We start from the raw sequence: 19268 nt of genomic DNA on the forward strand, positions 1-19268 counted from the left end.
GTACCCCACATCTCACAGCGTCTGGCACCTCACAGGTCCTCAATAACTGTAAAATAAAGAAATGATTGTGTGATTACATCAGAAATGCAAAGCCAGCCCTGGCTGGTTTGGCTCAGCGGTTAGAGCGTCGGCCTGCAGTCCAGGGAGACCCGGGTTCGGTTCCCACTATGGGCGTGTACCTCGGTTGCAGTTTGTCACTGGCCCTGGTTGGGTCGGGCAGGTAGCAGCCACTCGATGTGTCCCTTTCATGTTGATGTTTCTCTCTCTCTCTCTCTCTCTCTCTCTCTCTCTCTCTCTCTCTCTCTCTCTCTTCCTCTCTCTCCCTTCCACTCTATCTGAACAGAAAATGGAAAAATGTCCTCAGGTGAAGATAAAAAAAAAAAAAATTAAAAAAAAAAGCAAAGCCAGTCAGAACTATCTGTCCTTGTTTTATTTATTCTTACTTCCCCTATGTGTATATAGCATGGTGCCTGGCACTAGCAGTTACAAAGTAAATACTTGTTTTAGTGAATCATTGCTATAAAAACGGGAAAAGACAAGAAATAGTTAACCCACTTTGGAGAAATCCCAAAGTTTGATGATAGGTTTATTCAACTTTAAGTGTTTTCAGGCTCCTCAAAGTAATTTTCATCCAGTCAAGGATCTGTTACCACTCTCTTTAGGAAATCTCTCACACCTTAGAAAGAGCTGAAACACCTCTTAAATCCGCCTTCAAAGCTAATTCAATGGAAAGAGCATAGGAAGTTTATGGGAAAATAAAGCAGTAAAGCTTTTTCCTTTGTCTTTTATTGGCTCCCATTTATTTATTTTATTTTTCTAACCACCAAAGACTAACTTTTAGGATCAATGGAGATTCAAGATCCAATAAACTCAGTTGCAAAAAATATTTTTCTTGAATTCATTTTTTATTTTTCTTTCATTTACTTTTGAATCTGCATACTACAGGAATTATAAAAACCCCGCTTAGTAAAGCTGGGTCTATACCGCCCCTTCCTCCCAGGTTTTTATGTAAATTCCAGGGAAGCTTATATAATACCACAGTGTCATCTGTCTGTGTGCTGAGATACCCTATAAGCTGCCTGGTCCACATTATCAATCCACACAGTTTGCTACCAACCTGTCACTTACGTCTATCAGCATGGCCCCTTTGGTCTGGCCTTCTCTGTACTAATACCTTATACACAGGCAAATCATTCTGCTGCTACCACAGTATGCTAGAGCCTGGGGACCTCCTCTGGAGGTTGCTTAGACCCATTCATTCCTCTAAAGCAGAGGGTTTAAACTGGCAGCCCTTAGCCATTTCAAACCTGCATGCATAGTTTTTGATATAATTGTATCAGTTATCTATCACTGCTTATCAAGCCACCCCAAAACTTAGTAGAGTAAAATATACCATTCTGTTCGTTCACATTTCTGTGGGTCAGCGATCTGAACTAGGTTTAGCTGGTGGTTCTCCTGCTGGTCTCACCTGGGACACTCATGTGACTGCAGTCATCTGGCAAACAGATTGCCTCATTCGCATGGCTGGGCTATTGCCTGAACTTCTCTCTCCTTGTGGTCTCTCATCAAGGAGGCTAGCCCAGCTTTGCATGCTGGTCTCAAGTAGGAAGAAATGGACAAATTCTAAGGCACAGCACTTTTCAAGCCTCTGCTTGTGTCATGTTTGCTAGTAGCCAAAGTAAGAGAGAGAAAGAAGACCCCATCTCCTGATGAGTGGAGCAGCAAAGTCACATTGCAAAGGAGCATGCACACAAGGATGGGAGGGAATTGGGGGCATTTCTGCAATCTCCCACAGTGGTTTCATTCATTCATTTGTTTAGTTCTCAGGAAACATCACTTAGTCTATTTAACCCATTTACATTTCCTGCCTGATCTACTGAGCTTGAGTTTGTAATAATAAAGCCTGGTTTACAAGATTGTTTTTCTGAAATTAAATGAAGTAATGTCTATGGAAAAATCTGGCAAGAGCACGCATTTGATCGATGTATGGTTTCTTCCTTCCTGGATACAATTAGCCACGAAGCTGATACCTGACCATGGCTAAGGAGAATAGCCAAGATGAAGGACAAGGGAGTCATCGAAAAAGTGGCTGGAAAGTAATCCCTTGGTCTGTTTTCAAAGAAATAAAGGCATTAGGAGACAAAATTCTTAAAGGATGTATAAGAATTTAAGGAATTGAGAGGAGCAATAATAGTAAACATCTTAGTCTGCTTTCAATGAGTGCTTCAAGCTCTGAACAGTTAGTTCTCCCAGCTCATCCTTGGGAAGCACCTGTGAAGAGCTGGCTAGACCCTGGCTCTGTCTCAGGCAGCCCTGTGCACATACCTGCGCCAGGGCACAGTTCATTTTCTCACTGCTCCCCAGAGAGTGAAGACTCTTCCCTGAGTGAGGGCTGAGTGGAGAAGTCTCTGCCACACCCGGCGGCGGGCGCTAACTACCACAGTTCCTTTCCTAGGGAACTTTAAATGCTCTGCCTTTAGGCCCTGGCTGGGTGGCTCAGTTGCTTGGAGCATTGTCTGCACCCCGAAAGGTCATAGGTTCAATTCCCAGTCAGGGCACGCATCCAGGCTGTGGGCTCGATTCCAGGTCGATGTGCGTGTGGACAACCTATGGATGTTTCACTCTCACATAGATGTTTCTCTCCCTATCTCTTTATAAAATCAATCTTTTAAAAAGTTAAAGCCCTTGAAATGGGCCAAATCTTAAACAAATAAATAAAAGCATATCTTTGGGTGAGAATTTTTTTTTTTTTTAATTCTCTGCCTTAGTAATAAGTCTTGTTTTTACTGGAACAAATAATTAGCCAATCTTTACCTGAAGTGAAGAGGAGACAGGCCTCTGAAGACTCTTCCAGAAACAGTCTGGGGTCAGTAAACAAAGGCAGTTGTGTAAGCAGTTCATTGAAAGTGAGCGTGCTGGACTTTCTCCCTGCTTTATCAGTTAGGCAATTCTTGTGGCTAGCGAGTCCAGTGGAGTGGTGGGAATACGGACATTCAGAGAGTGGTTTGAAGAAGAAACAGAAGCATTTTGGTTTCATACCCTCTCTGGGCTTGGGTTTCCTGAAGTCACCAGGCCAGCAGGGGAAGGAAAATGGCTACCCTGAAGGTAAGAAACTATCTGGCAATTTTGCTGTGACTTCTTCAGCCAGAACTGACAGAAGCTTCTGAGAATTCCATAGCGTCAGCATTAGAAAGGACTCCGGCCCCGGCCCAAGCTCCTGTCTTTAGAGGCTTCACTGTGGTGTCCGTAGGCATGCCTGGGGCTGGGGGCGAGGAAGGAGAGATGAGTTTCAAAAAGGAGAATTGAAGCTTTTTCTGTTCATCTCTTGCTTTTGTTCATTTCAAATAGTGTCTTGGGAATCAGTAGATATCAAAAGAGCTCCCTCCCACCACGGGCAAACACATTTCTCACTGTGTATTTTTCAGCCCCCGATTCCCCAACACCTTCCTGGTATTGCAGCTTGCTGGACTGCCTCTAGCTGACCAATTAGACATGTTTAATCTACTCGGTTATTTTGAGGCCCACAAGCAGCCCTTGGCCAGTAGAAGTCCTAGCACTTCCTCTAGGAAATCATCCCTTTTTATTGTTTAATGTGCAGTTGACAAATATGTGGGGGTTATGCACAAAGGCTCAGCGCATGCAGAGAGCCCTGCTTGTTTTGGGGTCCAAGAGTGTTTCAGCTACATTTGAGTTGCTGCAGGGACAGCCAAGTTGAAATCCCCAGAAGGTCTCAGGAGAGTGGGTGAGGCTAGGAGAATAAATATGGAAGATCATCATATCAAAGGTGTAGTTGAAGGCTTAGAAGAGGGAGAATGCATAAAAACTGTGTTTCCTGATGAAAATCCTGTGGGGGAGTTCAGCAGGGGTTGGAAACATCCATACCATTTATAAATAAATTATATTAAAAATCCTATCCTGCTGAAAATTTTAAGCAACTTATTATGCACAGAGCCAGCACACCAATGTAAATTACATGCTGGTCTTTGTTCTCAGTTTCAAAGGCATTCATCCCAGCCTGCTGTCTAAAGGTTAGCTCTAAAGATCAGAGATCCAAGCACAGAAAGCAAGATTGCATCATTCTAATCAATAAGCATTATATGTTAAAAAAAATATTTCTCAGCTTTTAGTTCATTTTAATGGATATGTCAACACAAAGCCTCAGATGAAATCATGTTTACATAAAAGCACAACTGGGGGGAAAAATTCAAAAGATAAAGTAGCAAAATTAAATTTAGACTAAACCACCCTATGCTCTTAAATTGCTTCACTTCTGCAAGTCTTGATTTCCTCATTTCTAAAATGAAGATCTCTTTAACATGCAGACTGTGGGCCCCACCAAGTATTTTGATTCACTAGGTCAGGGTCTGCATTTAACAAACTACTGGGGTGATTCTGACCATTAGCTGAAGATAGATCCCATTGGTCTACATAATTATTGTTCCTGCTGTAACAAATTACCATAAATTTAGTGGCTTAAAACTACACATTTATTCTTATACAGTTCTCCAGTCAAAACTCAGGAATGAGTTTCATTGGGCTAATATCAAGGTGTTGGCAAGGCTGCTTCCTTTTGGAGACTCTGTTCCCTGCCTTTTCCAGCTTCTCAAGGCTTCTTACATTCCTTAACTTGTGGCCTCTTTTTCCATCTTCAAAGTGCATCACTCCAATCTCTGCTTCTATCACATCACCTCTTCCTTTTCTGTAGTCAAATCTCCTTCTACCTCCTTCCAGTAAGGACACATGTGATTACATTTAGGGCACACCCCCAAAATCTAGGCTTTCCCCCCAATCTTAAGATCTTTGACTTAATCACATCTGCAATACAAGATCTGCAAAAGTTACATCACTTTTACTATATAAGGTAACACGAGTTCCAGGGATACTAAGGTATAAATATCTTTGAGGTTCATTTTCAGCCTACCGCAATTATCTATAAATTCCCCTAACAACCTATAGTCCAGTTTCCATACAAGGTGAGTTAGAAATTTCCTCTTTACAGAGGAAAAATGGTAGCTGTCACTTCATCTCTACCCTGACTTCTCTTGCTTTGCTTCGTGCCCAGTACATGGAAGGGAGGTGCACCATCTGCTCGTCCCATCAGGGTGTTACCCAGATCAGAGTCGGTAGAAAACACCTCATAAAACTACTCTTGACAAATAAATCATATCCTGGGAACCAGGTGAGAATTAAAAAACTGTATACTAGGGAGCTGGCAAAGAACTGATGCTACTGAAGTTACACAGATTTCAGTAATTTGTTCTTTAGTTTAGAAAGGATGCATATAACTCTCTTGGAAAGAAATGAAATCATATTTTCATGTTAGATGAAATTATTCAGAAATCTGGACTGAAGAAAACATATAAACACACTTGCTAAATGTTAGACTTTTTTTTGTATAAGGTGTATTTGTACACAGTCACTGAATCAGCTGGAGTTGAAGGCTTGGATTTTCACAGCAAATATAAGAGTTCAGATTCCGTTCTTGATCTCCAAGCCTTGGGAAAGCAGCTGCAGAAAACTGCTTTCTTAATGCAGATACCTTCAGCAGTGAGGGGCATGCAATTTTAAAGCCCTAAAACACTCATCTGTAATTTTTCTCTCAGAGGATTAGGAAAACCAACTGATCTGATAGTGACTCAGCAGTTTCCACGCTCCTCTTCAGCCAATGCACCACAGCTAAGGTTGAGAAAGTGACTCAGAACTCACACCTTCCTGGGAGCTGAGTGGCTCCCTTCCAAACCTAACTGTGCTTTCTGCTTTCTTTTCCATTTTTAAAAGCAGTCGGAAGCAAATGCTTCAGAACTCCATATACTAAGTCTCTTTTCCCTTGTTCTGAACATATGTAACCATGGACTCTGTTCTGAGGCCGGCAGTTAGTTGCAGTGCATGGGGAAGGCTCATGAGTAAACCTCCCATGCCGGCCGGATGGATAGATGGACTACATTCCTCAGCACTCACACCTTCCTGCCTGGCTTGTGGAGAGAAACAATAAGGCAGATGAACAAAGTGAAGGCACTGTGACATTCTGGCTTCAGTCACAGATTGGTCTAAAGTTTCATTTCACAGAATTTGGGGTCATTATGATTTCTCAGCTGCTCAAATTCCATCCTGTTGATGGTGAGCATGAGGTTCATTTACAGAGAAGAAAGCTCTGTTTGGTGGAGAGTCTGAATGCTGGATGGTCTCTGCCATTTCCCCAAAGAAATCATTCCAAACTGCATGCCGCTGCTGTTAACCAATCTGTATATAATGGAACTCGATGTTTTTCGTGCTGATAGATTTTCAAATATACCAAAAAAAAATGTGTCTGGAGGCAAAAAGAAAAATTTCACTTCCATTGCTTTCTAGGTCATAACATTTCACATTTGATATTCCTTTCCAAATATAGACAGCTGTTGGCCTGCTCATCGCTCACACATGCTAGCGCATTGCTTCAACTCATCCTTCTCCATGCTGCTGAGAACTCTGGAGGGCTTACCCTCCACCCACCTACATCCTTCTTATATTTCTTAAAGACATGTGCTCAGATGGTGGCATTTTACTCCCTGAGCAAGGCTGTACTTTCATCCTGGGCTAAAATTAAGTACATTTATTAGAAACAGCTATGGGGTAGGGAAGGGGGAATGGCCATTTGTTTTGATGTTTAAGTTAGGGGATTATAACCTCACAACAACATACATGTACTCGTATTAGGATAGGATCTAAGTGACATATAAATTAAACAATAGATATCTATTGAACACCTTCTATAAACCAGGCACAGGGCATATGGAGGTACACAGACTCCCATAATCTCAGACTTCATGGAGCTTATGAACTAACAGAGGAGTCAGACAGTGAACAAGAATTCATAGGTGTTCTGTGTTGTAACAATGAGTTTCATGGGCTTCACATACTTTACTTTGTTGAGAAACCCTCAACTTTATTTTCTCTGGGTGTAAACAAATGGCGATCAGAATAGACTCCATTTTGCCATGGTGGATAGATTCTGGTCTGGCCATTCTCCTGAAAGCCACCCATCTCTTAAAACTTCAGAGTGTGTGTGTGTGTGCGCGCACGCGCGCCAGATTATGTAGTCTTCTACCTGCAGTGAGGCTAATTTGGAGAGCTTTCTCTCAAGAGTTTTGCTGTCAGAATGGATTCAAACACCTCTTCACAGTTGTTTGTTTCAGAGTAAGGATGGGGAGCAGAGCTCTCCAAATCCAAGGAGGTTGTAATCTTAGCCCAGCAAGATCCTACTAATCTGTATGAGGTGATGTGTGAGCCATCTCCCCTGTCAGGAAATCCTTCATGGAACCACAATTACAGAACCTGTTCTTAGAGTAGGATAATTAAGAACAAGCCCATAAATTGACTAAGTATAGCAAAGGGTGAAGAGTCTATGTAATATCCAGCATTCTTCTCCCAACTAATTGGTAGTCTTTATTATCTTTCCTAACTGGTTCACATGCCAAGACATAGCAAAGATATTATGTATGGGAAAAAGTCCATATAGAAGCTCTTGCCTTTGTAGACTGTCAGTGTTGTGAAATGCTCTTTAAATCCCATTAACAGTGGTCTTTGTGTCTTTGTCACATACAGTACATTTCGGGATTCGGAAACGAATGTGCCTCAGAGGACCCTCGCTGCCCTGGTGCCTTGCCAGAAGGACAGGTATGAGTAAATAGAATATTAGCCTAGAGAGCTCTGAACTATAGGAATGAATAGCCAGCCTTCAGATGAAGTACCTCTACCAACCATAGCTTTTGTAATTTAGCCTGTTAAGTGTCTAGGAGTTTTATAAATCTTTAAAACAATTAAGGTGCAGAACAATGACAATATAAAGATTAAAGTTAGATGGTGATTATTTTATGGCAAAGCACCCAAATTAAAATAGTAAGACTAACTGCAGGACTTTCAGAAGGATCTTCTAGGTCCAAGGCTAAGGGAACTTTTTTGTAGTTCCCTTGAACAGCATAAGATATGACAATGACAAAATAATCAATCCTAAAAATGTATGCACAAAGATGTTCACACTAGTTTTGGTTACAATTGTAAAAATATGGCAAACATATTTTTTCAAAAAAATTTGAAGAATATTTTATGCCATGAGAAAATGCTCATGATATAGTGTTTCCTATTTTTAAAAGTCCTGATTATTACAGAACTGTACATATCATAAGGTCCTCATTTTGGAGGATAAGAATGGAAGGAGTCCTGTGGTGTGGCTCATCTAGTTGGTTGGGTGTCATCCTGTGCACTGAGGCAGCCAATCAATGTTGCTCTCACATCAATGTTTCTCTCTCTATCTCTCTGTCTCGCTCTCTCTCCCCCCTCTCCCTTCCTCTCTCTCTAAAAAAAAAAAAAAAAAAAAAAAAATATTCATTACTTTTCTAATCAGGGGGGAAAGTCACCTAAAAATCTGTTATAAGAAGTATACATGGGTTGGGGATGGTCATATGCAGTGGCCTAGAACATCCCCATTCAGAACAGAATTCTCTCACAAGTTGCTTGGTGGGAGGGTAGGATGCATTTCAGATTGGAGCGATGTTATTTATTGCCTCCTTGTTCTTCTTCTTCTTCTTTTTTTTTTTTTTTTTAGAACAATCCTCAAGTTTGTCCTTACAATCTGTATGCTGAGCAGCTCTCAGGATCAGCTTTTACTTGTCCACGGAGCACCAATAAGAGAAGGTACGAGGATTAGGTTATTTCTGACCTATAGATTGTGGGAGCTATGACTGCTATTTACAGCTGCCTCCTACACCTGGACCACAGCCTCACAAGCCTGCCCAAATTCCTACTTCTCACAGGCTATGCTCTGGATCATAGTCAGAGGAGGACAGGCCTTGTCTCCAGACAGAATCAAGTGAGCAGTGGATGAAGCTGAGAAGCAGCTACACAGAGTCTGAAAACACATCCAGTTCCATTTACAAATTCTCATTTGCACTCAGAAGAAAATGTTCTCAAAAGTTTGGCCTTCTCCAAGGATTGTCCAATTGAGTTTTGTATTTTTGTTTACTTGTTTGTTTATTTTTTATAATGATTAGCTTAAAATTATAGAAGAGTCCACACAATATCTTCCTCAGCTGATCGTTCTTTGCATGAAAAGGTTGGATAATCCAAGCTTGAGTAGTTGAAAGATCATATATTACAGCCCCTCATGGTTTGAATTAGTACGGTGTTTACTCTTTGGAATTTGCCTTTGCTGGAAACCAACACATTCATTAGCACAATGTGTCATATTCTATGTATGCTCTAATCCTACAAGCCAGGTCAATGAACTCACTCCCTTGATTAACTCCTACGGAGCAGGTGAATGCAATAGTTGTTGTGGTTTGAGGAAGCAATAAATGTTTTGATTTAAACATGTTGTGTTTAATTGTAGGAATTTCAGGCCAGGGCACCTGTGAGGTCTGCTACTGATACTGAAGATTTGGGGAGGTGGGCAGGTAGTCTTGTACTGCTTAGTGGAAGGGACTGGGTTTATCTCCACAAAGTCCTCCTGAGAAGCAAATATGATAGAATACAGCCCAGCTGGTGTGGCTCAGTGGTTGAGCGTCAACCCATGCACCAAAAGGATGCCAGTTTGATTCCCGGTCAGGGCACAAACCCAGGTTGTGGGACAAATCCCCAGTAGGGAGCATGCAGGAGGTGGCCAATTGATGTGCTCTCTCATAGATGTTTCTATCTCTCTCTCCCTCTCCTTTTCTCTCTAAAATCAATAAAGAAGAAAAACATTAAAAAAAAAAAAAAAAAAGACAGTGAGTAATCATGATGGACCACACAAATGATAGATTTTTAGATTTTTTCCCCTTAGTGGTTTATCATGCCTACTCTGGAGTCAGGCCCCCTGAGTTTCAATCCTGGCTCCTTCTCTTTCCAGCTAAGTGAACTTGGTCAAGTCATCTACCCTCCTAGAGCCTCAGGCTCCTCATTTGTCAAAAACATAATAGTAATACCTATTTCATAGTTGTCATGAGGATTAAAGGAAAGAATGTAAAGTGCTTAGCACATTTCCTGGCACATGACTGGTGCTCAATTAACATTAATTATGATAATCATCATTATTGCTACCGTAGCAGAGTTTCTTCCTCCAATACAGACTGTCAGAGAACTGAGTGTGAGATGTGGCAGGTGCTAGGTTGCCATGTCAATATCAATATGGCTTCTCTCTTGATAGATGTGTGCATCGAGGGAGGAAGAGATTGTTTCCCATACTTGTCAAAAATCAGGTGTTAATTCTATTGCTATTTAATTACCTCCTCTCTTTGAAAGCCCAAATAGTTAAGGTAAGGTAAACATAGACAATTCCTGTCCAATCTAATATATAACAACCTGGCTTCCATGACTATGTTTTTGACTTTATGTCCCATTCACTAATGGGACACCTGGACTCCAGATTCTGCTGCCTGCCCCCTTTATTCAGCAATGTCTTCAGCCAGCAGGAGCTAAGCTCTGATTCAGGAGACTGAAAATGAGCTGTTGGCATTTCATTAAGAAGCTGGCACCATTCCCTGAATCAGAAATAAATCTCTGTCCAGGGCAATGTAGTGCTGCCTGGGGATTTTTATAAACTCAGCTGAAAAAATAAGGGACACTAGGCATGGCTCACCCATCTGTTCAGAACTCTTCAAAGGTATCCACAGGAATTTTGTGGAAATGATCAAAATCCCCAGTGGGAAGATGGAATCAGTCCCATTCATATGTGAGCATGCCTAAAATTCTTACAGTTAGTCACTACTCATTTAAACCACAGAATGCAGAGCCCCCACAAAACTATCTGAGATTATATCTATTAAGTGTTGATTTTTAGCATATTAGTTAACTGACTCCTTAAGTCCTGAGAAAGTAAGAGTTGGGACAGGGAGTGTGGAAAAATTGGACCACCATAAAAACCCAGATGATTAGGGGTTGACAAGTGATTCTATATGAACCAGCACCTACACTGTGCCAGGCATTCCAGGTACATAAACTCTGCATCCTCACAATAATCCTAGGAGATAAGGATAAGAAACATAAGGTCAGAAAAGTTTTCTAACTTGTCTGCGATCACATAGTTGGTTCTAAGATACACTCACACTTTCAACTCCATAGACTGCTGGAAGCTGGAGAGGTTTAGTTTTTCGTGGCCTAAAGTCCAAGGTCTGAGGTCACATCATCTAGGGCTGGAGAAATCAAATGGAAACTGGAAAAATCTAGCCTTTTTATCTCTCAAATGGCTCAGTGTGCAGTCAGGCCAACTCCACCCCCTGAAGTGGACTGTATTGGGGCTTGAAGGGCCAGAGCCTGTTCAAGCTTCTCTGGTCTCTCCTTGTCAGAAGTAGTGCTCTTCTTCCTTCTGTATTCTGTCAGGGTAACAGCCTCTGAAAGGACTTGCGTCCATTTTAGTCAGTTTCAGTGTTCCTCTCAACTTCTGGAGGGTGGTCCTCCTGGTATCCTTCAAGCTTTCTTCATCAGGGTCTTCTTTTCCTCCTGAAACCTTAGATCTGGGTCCTGTCAGAAAGATTTTTGGCTCAGGTCTTGACATATACAGATAGTAAAAATTGAAAGAAGGTAGGAAGGAAAGAAGGAGGGAAGGAAAGATATACTATAAGAAAATAAGGGCAGATAGTCTTATAATTTTGGAGTACAGAAGTGTTAATTTCTTAAACCTCTTACAAATTAATATAAAAAAGACAAAAAACCCAATAGAAATATTGTCAATGACTTGTACAAGTAATTCATAGAAAATTACAAAGATCCGATAAACATGTAGACTCTCAACCTTACTGAATGAGTTTTGTTCAGTGAAATATTATTTTTAAGGTCAAAATTATTAATAATACGTATTTGTGAAGATGTGAATGATTAGGCACTTTCACATATATTTGTTGTGTTGTTGTTGGTAATTTTGCTCATATATTCATTGGACATATCTGAGAGAATATATAAGAAAAATGTTGAGCTCTGATTTCTCTGAGGATTGGCCCTGAAGAAACTGGAGGGGAAAGCCATTTACCTTTCAGGACTTTTTGAATTACTTGAATTATTATTACCACTGGCAGGTATTACTTTTATAATTTTAAAGAAGAAAAATGATTTATATTTCAAAAATAATAAAGAAACCACCTACATCTTCTAATCTATGAAGGATTCATTGTCCTCACTTTCCAGAGAAAGGATTGGTATTCAATGACATCTATAAGCTAATGTTTTTCTATGGATTTTCCTGCACAGTTATCCTTCAAGGTCTTTCCTTTTCTTTATAGTTGTCATTAGGAAAGACATTTCTTCATTTTTTGTCAGTGTGGGAATAACCAAACAGAGCCTTAACATGAAGAGTGATGGGTAGAGTGGAAAGGTGAGAAGAGGCCGGGGTTATGGGCAGCAGTGGCCTTTAAGAATTGATGCTGTGTCACTGCTTTTCACATTAAAGCCCACAGATCATTGTTGACCTGAGCATCTTCCTGATGGTACTTCCTGAGCCAGTCTGTATACCATAACATCCCCATAAGACATGTGTCCTTCTTTCATTCCAGTTGGCTGTATAGGATTCTACCTTCAGTTTCTCACAAGCCCTTTGAATCCATTGACCAAGGCCGTGTCACTCACAACTGGGATGAAGTTGATCCTGATCCTAACCAGGTAACTGGGTTCTGTGAATTGGAAAATACCATGTATCCAAAGCCTTGAATATAAATATTTATGTCAAGCCTGAGTCTTTGAGAAATTAGACAGCTTAAAAAAAATTAAAGTGTATCTGTAGTTTTGCTCAAACATGGGTAGGAATTTTGGATTTAGTTGATTGCATATGTGTGTGTGTAAGTTTGTGTTTTTCTAGCCTAATAACAACTACGTAGGCACAGAAATGGTTCTGACTCTCCAGGAGTGCCAAGATAAGTTGGATGAATGAAAATTATATAGCCTAGAGAAAATATTTACATGCCCAAAGGTTGGTTGGTTGGTTTTATTCTACACTTACCACAGAATATAGAGAATACATTAAATACTTATCTGAAATAAGGTATCTGATATAGGATGGAAGACTTGTTGACTGAGATGAATTCTATAAGTTCATTGTGGTGACAGATTGCTGTCACATTCTCTGCAACGCTAGAACTTTCATTTATTGCCTCAGTTTCTTTCTTTTGTTTGAGTGACCAGTGGGCTTTCCACCTGGGTATCAGTATTTATATACTCTGCTATCAGTAATGAGACAGATCTAATGCCATAATGGACTGAGCTCTATTATTTTTTTACCTTCTGAGAACGCCAGTGTATTCCCTTTGTCCCTGAGCCTAGATACATGTCACTGATAACAGGTGTATGGTGCAGGAAGAAAAACAGACCTGGGTTTGCTTCCCTGACCCTCTACTACCCGCTGTGTCTTTGAGCCATGGTATTTTACCTGTAAATTGGTATGAATATCTGCTGTGCAGCGCTGTTGTGAAGATTACATAACAGAACAGGTGTGAAAGTGCTTCAAACAGTGCTTGGCACACAGAAAGGAGGTGAGAACCATGACTCTGATACAGCCATTAGATAGATTCACTTAAAGGCAGTGGCAGTACATATAAATTGCAGAATTTTTATTCAGATAAATTTGTTTTTTGTTCATTTTATATTATTTTTTATTCTGAGTCTTTGTCTGCCAAACTGGCAGAAAACAATTTCATCTCTGTCTTAGCTGGGAACTGCTGCTCTTAAAGGATGCCAAAGTAAGAGTGGGGGTTGGGCCTTGCTGGTTGGTCCCTCTCACTGGGTAGTGTTGAGATGCCCATTGTTCTGCTGCTGTCATGCCAGGTTTGGGCATAAAATCATCTGCAAGGCTACTTCTGGTCCTGTTGTCTTGGAGATGCTACACAGCCATTCCCTCCTTCTGGGAGTTGCCAGGTCACAGTTTCAAGAACCCACCTTTGTATCCAAAGTCCATACAAAACAAACAGTGTCTCTCCCTCTCCCTTCCTCCTCCCCTTTTCAAAGCCCAAGAAAATCTGCTGCCTCTTCTTGGTTTACTGTGATAATTTTGTCTATACCTACAAATCCGCTTCCTCTAAATGCTTAGATTTTTTGGTAGAATCAGAATAATTCATAGTCACTTTTGGTTTCCTGCTCTGCTCCATCTCTTCCCTAATTATGGAAATCTCAGAGAGTTAGGACTGAATGCTACTCACTCCCTTCCAACAAGGACAGAAAAGAAGGCATTCAGAGTGGGTGAAAATGTGAGTTAACAACTTCAAATATTATCCACCTCATAGCCATTTTGAAACCAGGATATTTTGTATAAACTTCCACTTGTGTGAAGTTTAATGCATAAAACAGATACCCTTCCCAGTTTACCAGTAGCCTGTATATTGCCTTTGAGCATATTGAAAAAGTCAACCCTTGCTCCAACCCCCAACGACACAGACACAGTCCTCTTCCAAGACACAGGGCTGCACTTTCAACTCCTGCCCCTTTCCTTTTCTGCTGGTCAGGACCCTTGTGTGGGACATAGTTTGTACAACGAAGCTGGGGACCCTGTCTTCACTTCACCCTTGAGTCTCACCTGGGTTCCTAATCCAATAGTATCTTGTGGCCTTCTCTACCACACTCTGAGGTTAGGAATGCATCTGGAAGACCATCCTCATTTAACCATTTATCTCATTCCATTTAACCATTTACTTTATTCATTTAACCATTTACCTCATTCATTCAACCATTTACTTCTTCACTCATCTCATAAACCATTCTAGACAAAGTCACTGCTCATTCTCTGAGAATTTGGTTGACTCCTCAATGGATTACATCTCAAATTTTAGAACTTCTCTGTTAGTGTTACAATGGCCACATTTGTTCGTTTTTGATTAGTAAATAAACCCGACTGCTTGATATTGTGACTCCATCTTTCATTAGAAAATATAAAGGATGGATAACTGTACTTTGTAGAATTCCTGGTCTGGTAAAATATATTAAGCATTTATTGTAGGCTAGTTCAGGAAGGTTGAGAAGGTATTTGGACTACAATAAGGTTTTTATTTTTTTCTTCAGGCAGCATAGAGAATCCCCAATCGAGTTCTCTCTGATAGTTCTCTTGAGTAGAGCCAAATTGCATGTTATGCAAAGGAACAAGGGTTTTAAAATGAGCAAGTAAGACAAAAATTAAGTATAAACAAAATTATCACTGAAAAAAATTTCTTAAATTATCCATAAAGTATAGGATACATGATTTTGTGTGTGCCACCTTGAATGGTAATTCTTATGTGCGCTAAATTGGAGAACCATTGAGCTAGACTAAAGGAAGTATTACAGGAAGAGTCCATAAGCAGATATTTGGGAATTCAAGTCATGAGCCTTTTAAGATAACTATGTAAAAACTAGTGGTTATTTCATAACTAGGGATGGAGTGGGGGGTTTCATTGCCCCTGCCTGCTCATATCATCCATACCAGTCAGGCAAGCCTCTGTCACCTTAATGCATCTCTCAGATTTTATTGTGATTTTGTGGACAACAGTGGAGCCCGCTTATTTTAAATTTTATTAAGGTAAGGGTGTTAGATTTTAAATCTAGCCTTTAAGGAAAATGACACTCTGCTATGAGTGCGATAAGTAATATGTGGAATATTATCTTTTTATTATATATTTTTATTTCTATGACTACTATTGTTACATTTTATTTAACATAAATACCCTTTAGAATGATTATTTTGGAGTACAGGTGGCTTATCACTGGAAATTTACTTTATCCTGATAGAATTTTTCTGGTTTTGTCTTATAAATGTCATAGACACTTATAAAAACTCAAATGATGTAAAATTAACAAAATAGGAAATAGAAGTCTTTTGCAACAGGTGAGAGTCAAGTATGTCATGTGGGCATGTTGATGCATTATTTCATAAATTGCTAACATAAATCTTGAGAGGGACGTTTGAGGCAACTGCATTAAAAACATGGATTAATATGGAGGCATCCAAATAGCTGTAGCAAAGGTTTCTGCTTATTTTCTAGTATATCCTCAACACATATTTATTTCCTGCCCCCTACCCCTCATGTCCCATTTTAACCTTTCTTCGCATTTCTCCTTAAACTTGTTACCTTTCCCCATTTTAAATTCCTTCAAACACTTTCAATATGGTGGCCACCAGATTAATTTCTTCTCCAATATTTCCCCTGCTCATTTTTGACCTGCGCTTGCACACTTTGGGGTAGATGTTTCCCAGAACTCAAGAGTGCCTCTATGAACACCAGCCCCATGGAGGCAGTAGTTTATCATCTCCCTCCTCTGTGATCTAGCACCTGCCAGCCCACTTCCCTTGCCATGATGCATACTCCTGGCTGTTCTTGCCACATCTATGCTTTTGTCTTTTCATTTACATCTCTTGACAAGTGAACATCTCTTTCCAATTTGATGCTTCATTAGTAACCACAGCAATGGTTATTCATCTTTTTCTTTGTACATATATGTAAATAAATAAGGTCCAGGGTCCCATGCAGCCAGAGACCAAAAATAATGGAAAATAATTTCAATCTGCATTTGTTTCTCCTGAAAACATTCAAGAAGATCCAATATATGACCCACAACATTACTTTTTAAAATCCCCTTCCTCCCAAATATGTATTCCAGACTCTCACCAAGAAAGTCTGAGAAAAGTATGTTTAGGGACCTATCTGACAATCCTTCCTAGCTGAAGCCTGAATGGTAGGTATGTCTTCACCTGTCACAGGTCAAATCATTGATTCAGCTTCACCAGCTCCCCATGTTAGTCATCTCTGGGAATTTGAAGATCTGAGAACTGCCTAATGTTTCCTCCTTGAGAACATCATGGGATATTCTATCATCACTGTCATCTTTTTGATACCTTCCCAGGAAAATTGGGGACTATAGTCACAAAATGTTCATTTTCTGTTACTGTATATTTAATGAATCATCTAAAAAGTAATGCAAATTCTTTTTGAGTGTATTTAGTTTTAGCCTGTGGATATAACACGTTCATTCCATTAATATCTTACATAAGAAATATACCTAATTTTGTTCATCATTCACTTTCCGCTAACTTCTAGAATCTCAGAATTTAGTAAACAAGTCTGCATCCAATTTAATTGATTTTACAGATTTCAATTAGCATTCCTGAATCTGTAGTCCTCTTAAAGGTCACAGTTCTTTAAAGTTTATCTTTTTTATTACTACATCTCCAATATCTTGATTGCTGGAAAGTCAGACTCTTGACCCAGTTAAGCCTCGGCTGAGGCAATTACCTTTTAGTTCTTACTATAATTTGGACCAAGTGATAAACACCTCAAAGCTAATTAAAGCCTACATTATAAAGTTACCTCTGCCTCCAGGACATGCAAATTACCAAAAATGTTTCAAACAGTACACTTTTACAGAATGTTTGCTGTGTAATTTGTCAAATTATTCAGGTCTCACAATCCTAAAAGCCCCTTCCCTCCAAAAGTGTCTTGGGTTTTCCACCTCTTTAAGTTTTTAACCCTGTGTAGTTCAGCCTGCCCCAACCACTCTATTGAAACTATTCATACCTTCTTTAAACAACAATAATGCACCCTCACCATTAATACATGTTTTTATTTAAAACTTATATAAAAGTGTCAATGCTCAATAATCCCACCAATGCAGAATTAACTTCTAATGTTTTGATTTCTTCCTTTCCAGTCTTTTTCTTTGTACATATATGTAAATAAATAAGATCCAGGGTCCCATGCAGCCAGAGACCAAAAATAATGGAAAATAATTTCAATCTGCATTTGTTTCTCCTGAAAACATTCAAGAAGATCCAATATATGACCCACAACATTACTTTTTAAAATCCCCTTCCCCCAATTTTTCCCAGACTCCAACCCTCTCACCTGCCCCCATCATCTTTGTATGACGTGCGGTGTCCAGTATATGCCTTCTTTCAAATAGAATAATCACTAGTATTTGTTGACTATACTCCCTGATAGTTTGGATCCCATCCGCCTGTAAATGGACTAGATTTAATTTCCCTAAATGCACTCACTGGTGTTTGCCAACACTGCAGTGCACGTTGCCCTGTTCAGCCCTTTTTGACAGCTTGCTGGCTCTCTTTACAGTACATCTTCATCAACTTGTATTTTACTCCTCAGAAAGATGTTGGAGTTGTCTGCAAACCAGGTTATCTCATTGTGTCTGCCTCTTATGTTCCATGTGTAAGAATATTAAATAGGCCCTGTGTCAGGACTTATTCCTGAGGGATATTCCTATTTATGTTTATCTTCTAAAGTCATTTCTACTTATCCATTTCCTTGTTTTCCTATCAGAAAGAGTCCACACTCCCAGGGTCTTCTGTGATAGGTTTCTGAGGGCAGAGACTGTCATGTTCATCTCCAACACCTAACATAAAACATGTCACACAGAGAGGTTCAATAATTTATTTGAATGAATTAATATAAACAAAGATTGGACAAGAATGCTCACACTAAAGAACCTTAGCAGGATTCAGGTCCCAGGAGTCCGACTGGGACAGGGCAACTCAGCGCAGGAAGAGCAGTAAATAAGGTCAGATTGAAAGATCAAGCAGAAGACCATTAAAAGGAGGCAAAGCCTGTGTTCAGGAGCCAAAGAGAGGATCAGTAGTTTGGGAAGCATGTTAAGATAACCTAAGAGTAAAGGGATAAGAGTGTGAGTTACTAAGAGATTCTGGGATATTGACATCAGTTTTTAGTAGAAAAATATTACCTGCTCTAAACCATCTGTGTTCTCACTTTTAAAATAGAGATGATAATAATCATAGGAGTCATGGGGAGTTGTTGTGATAATTAAATTTCATCCAACAAATATTTATTGAGTGACTACGATTATTTCATGCTCTATGCTAGGTGCTGAGTAATGGACTTAATGCCCTTAGCTTTATAGTCAAGGGCAAGGCCAAATGAGAATCCAGGTAATTTTTATGAAAAAAAAATGTCATCCAAATCCATGAAAGCTCACCTCTTTTATAGCCTTATGAAAGACTTTTGAAAATCTAAATAAATTACGGTGATTTGAATTCTTCTTACCTGTGGTCTTGTCTGTTACCTCAAAGAACTCCAAGCCTGATTTTCCTTCCACATCAGTCATGTTGCCTTTTCCCTCAAACTGCTAGATTGCTGAGGCATTCAGTGAGTTGCCATTTTGTTGTATTCACTCCCCCACCTCCAGCCCGTCTGGACTGAAACTCACAGTACTAGATTGCCCTGGGCTTCTCCTAGCCATAGCTGGGCTAATAAATACTAACACCATGTAATCATTTCTATATCTACAAGTTACTTCCAAATTCTTGAGTAGATGATACCGACTTCTAACAATATGTCTAC

At 39.9% G+C, this 19268-nt stretch overlaps 1 protein-coding gene across 1 annotated transcript in view; it reads left to right on the forward strand.

The window, feature by feature from the left end:
- Nucleotides 1–2934: 2934 nt before the first annotated feature.
- Nucleotides 2935–19268, forward strand: part of HGD (homogentisate 1,2-dioxygenase) — a 39899-nt gene continuing 23565 nt past the window's right edge. Inside the window, exons 1-4 of the mRNA XM_036242861.1 lie at nucleotides 2935–3105; nucleotides 7582–7653; nucleotides 8582–8670; nucleotides 12498–12603. Coding sequence (XP_036098754.1) covers nucleotides 3091–3105; nucleotides 7582–7653; nucleotides 8582–8670; nucleotides 12498–12603 — 282 coding nt within the window. The 5' untranslated portion in view covers nucleotides 2935–3090. The remainder of the gene's footprint in view (nucleotides 3106–7581; nucleotides 7654–8581; nucleotides 8671–12497; nucleotides 12604–19268) is intronic.

This window comes from Molossus molossus, unplaced genomic scaffold (genome assembly GCF_014108415.1).
Source record: "Molossus molossus isolate mMolMol1 unplaced genomic scaffold, mMolMol1.p scaffold_m16_p_5, whole genome shotgun sequence".
In the NCBI taxonomy this organism is placed as follows: Eukaryota; Metazoa; Chordata; class Mammalia; order Chiroptera; family Molossidae; genus Molossus; species Molossus molossus.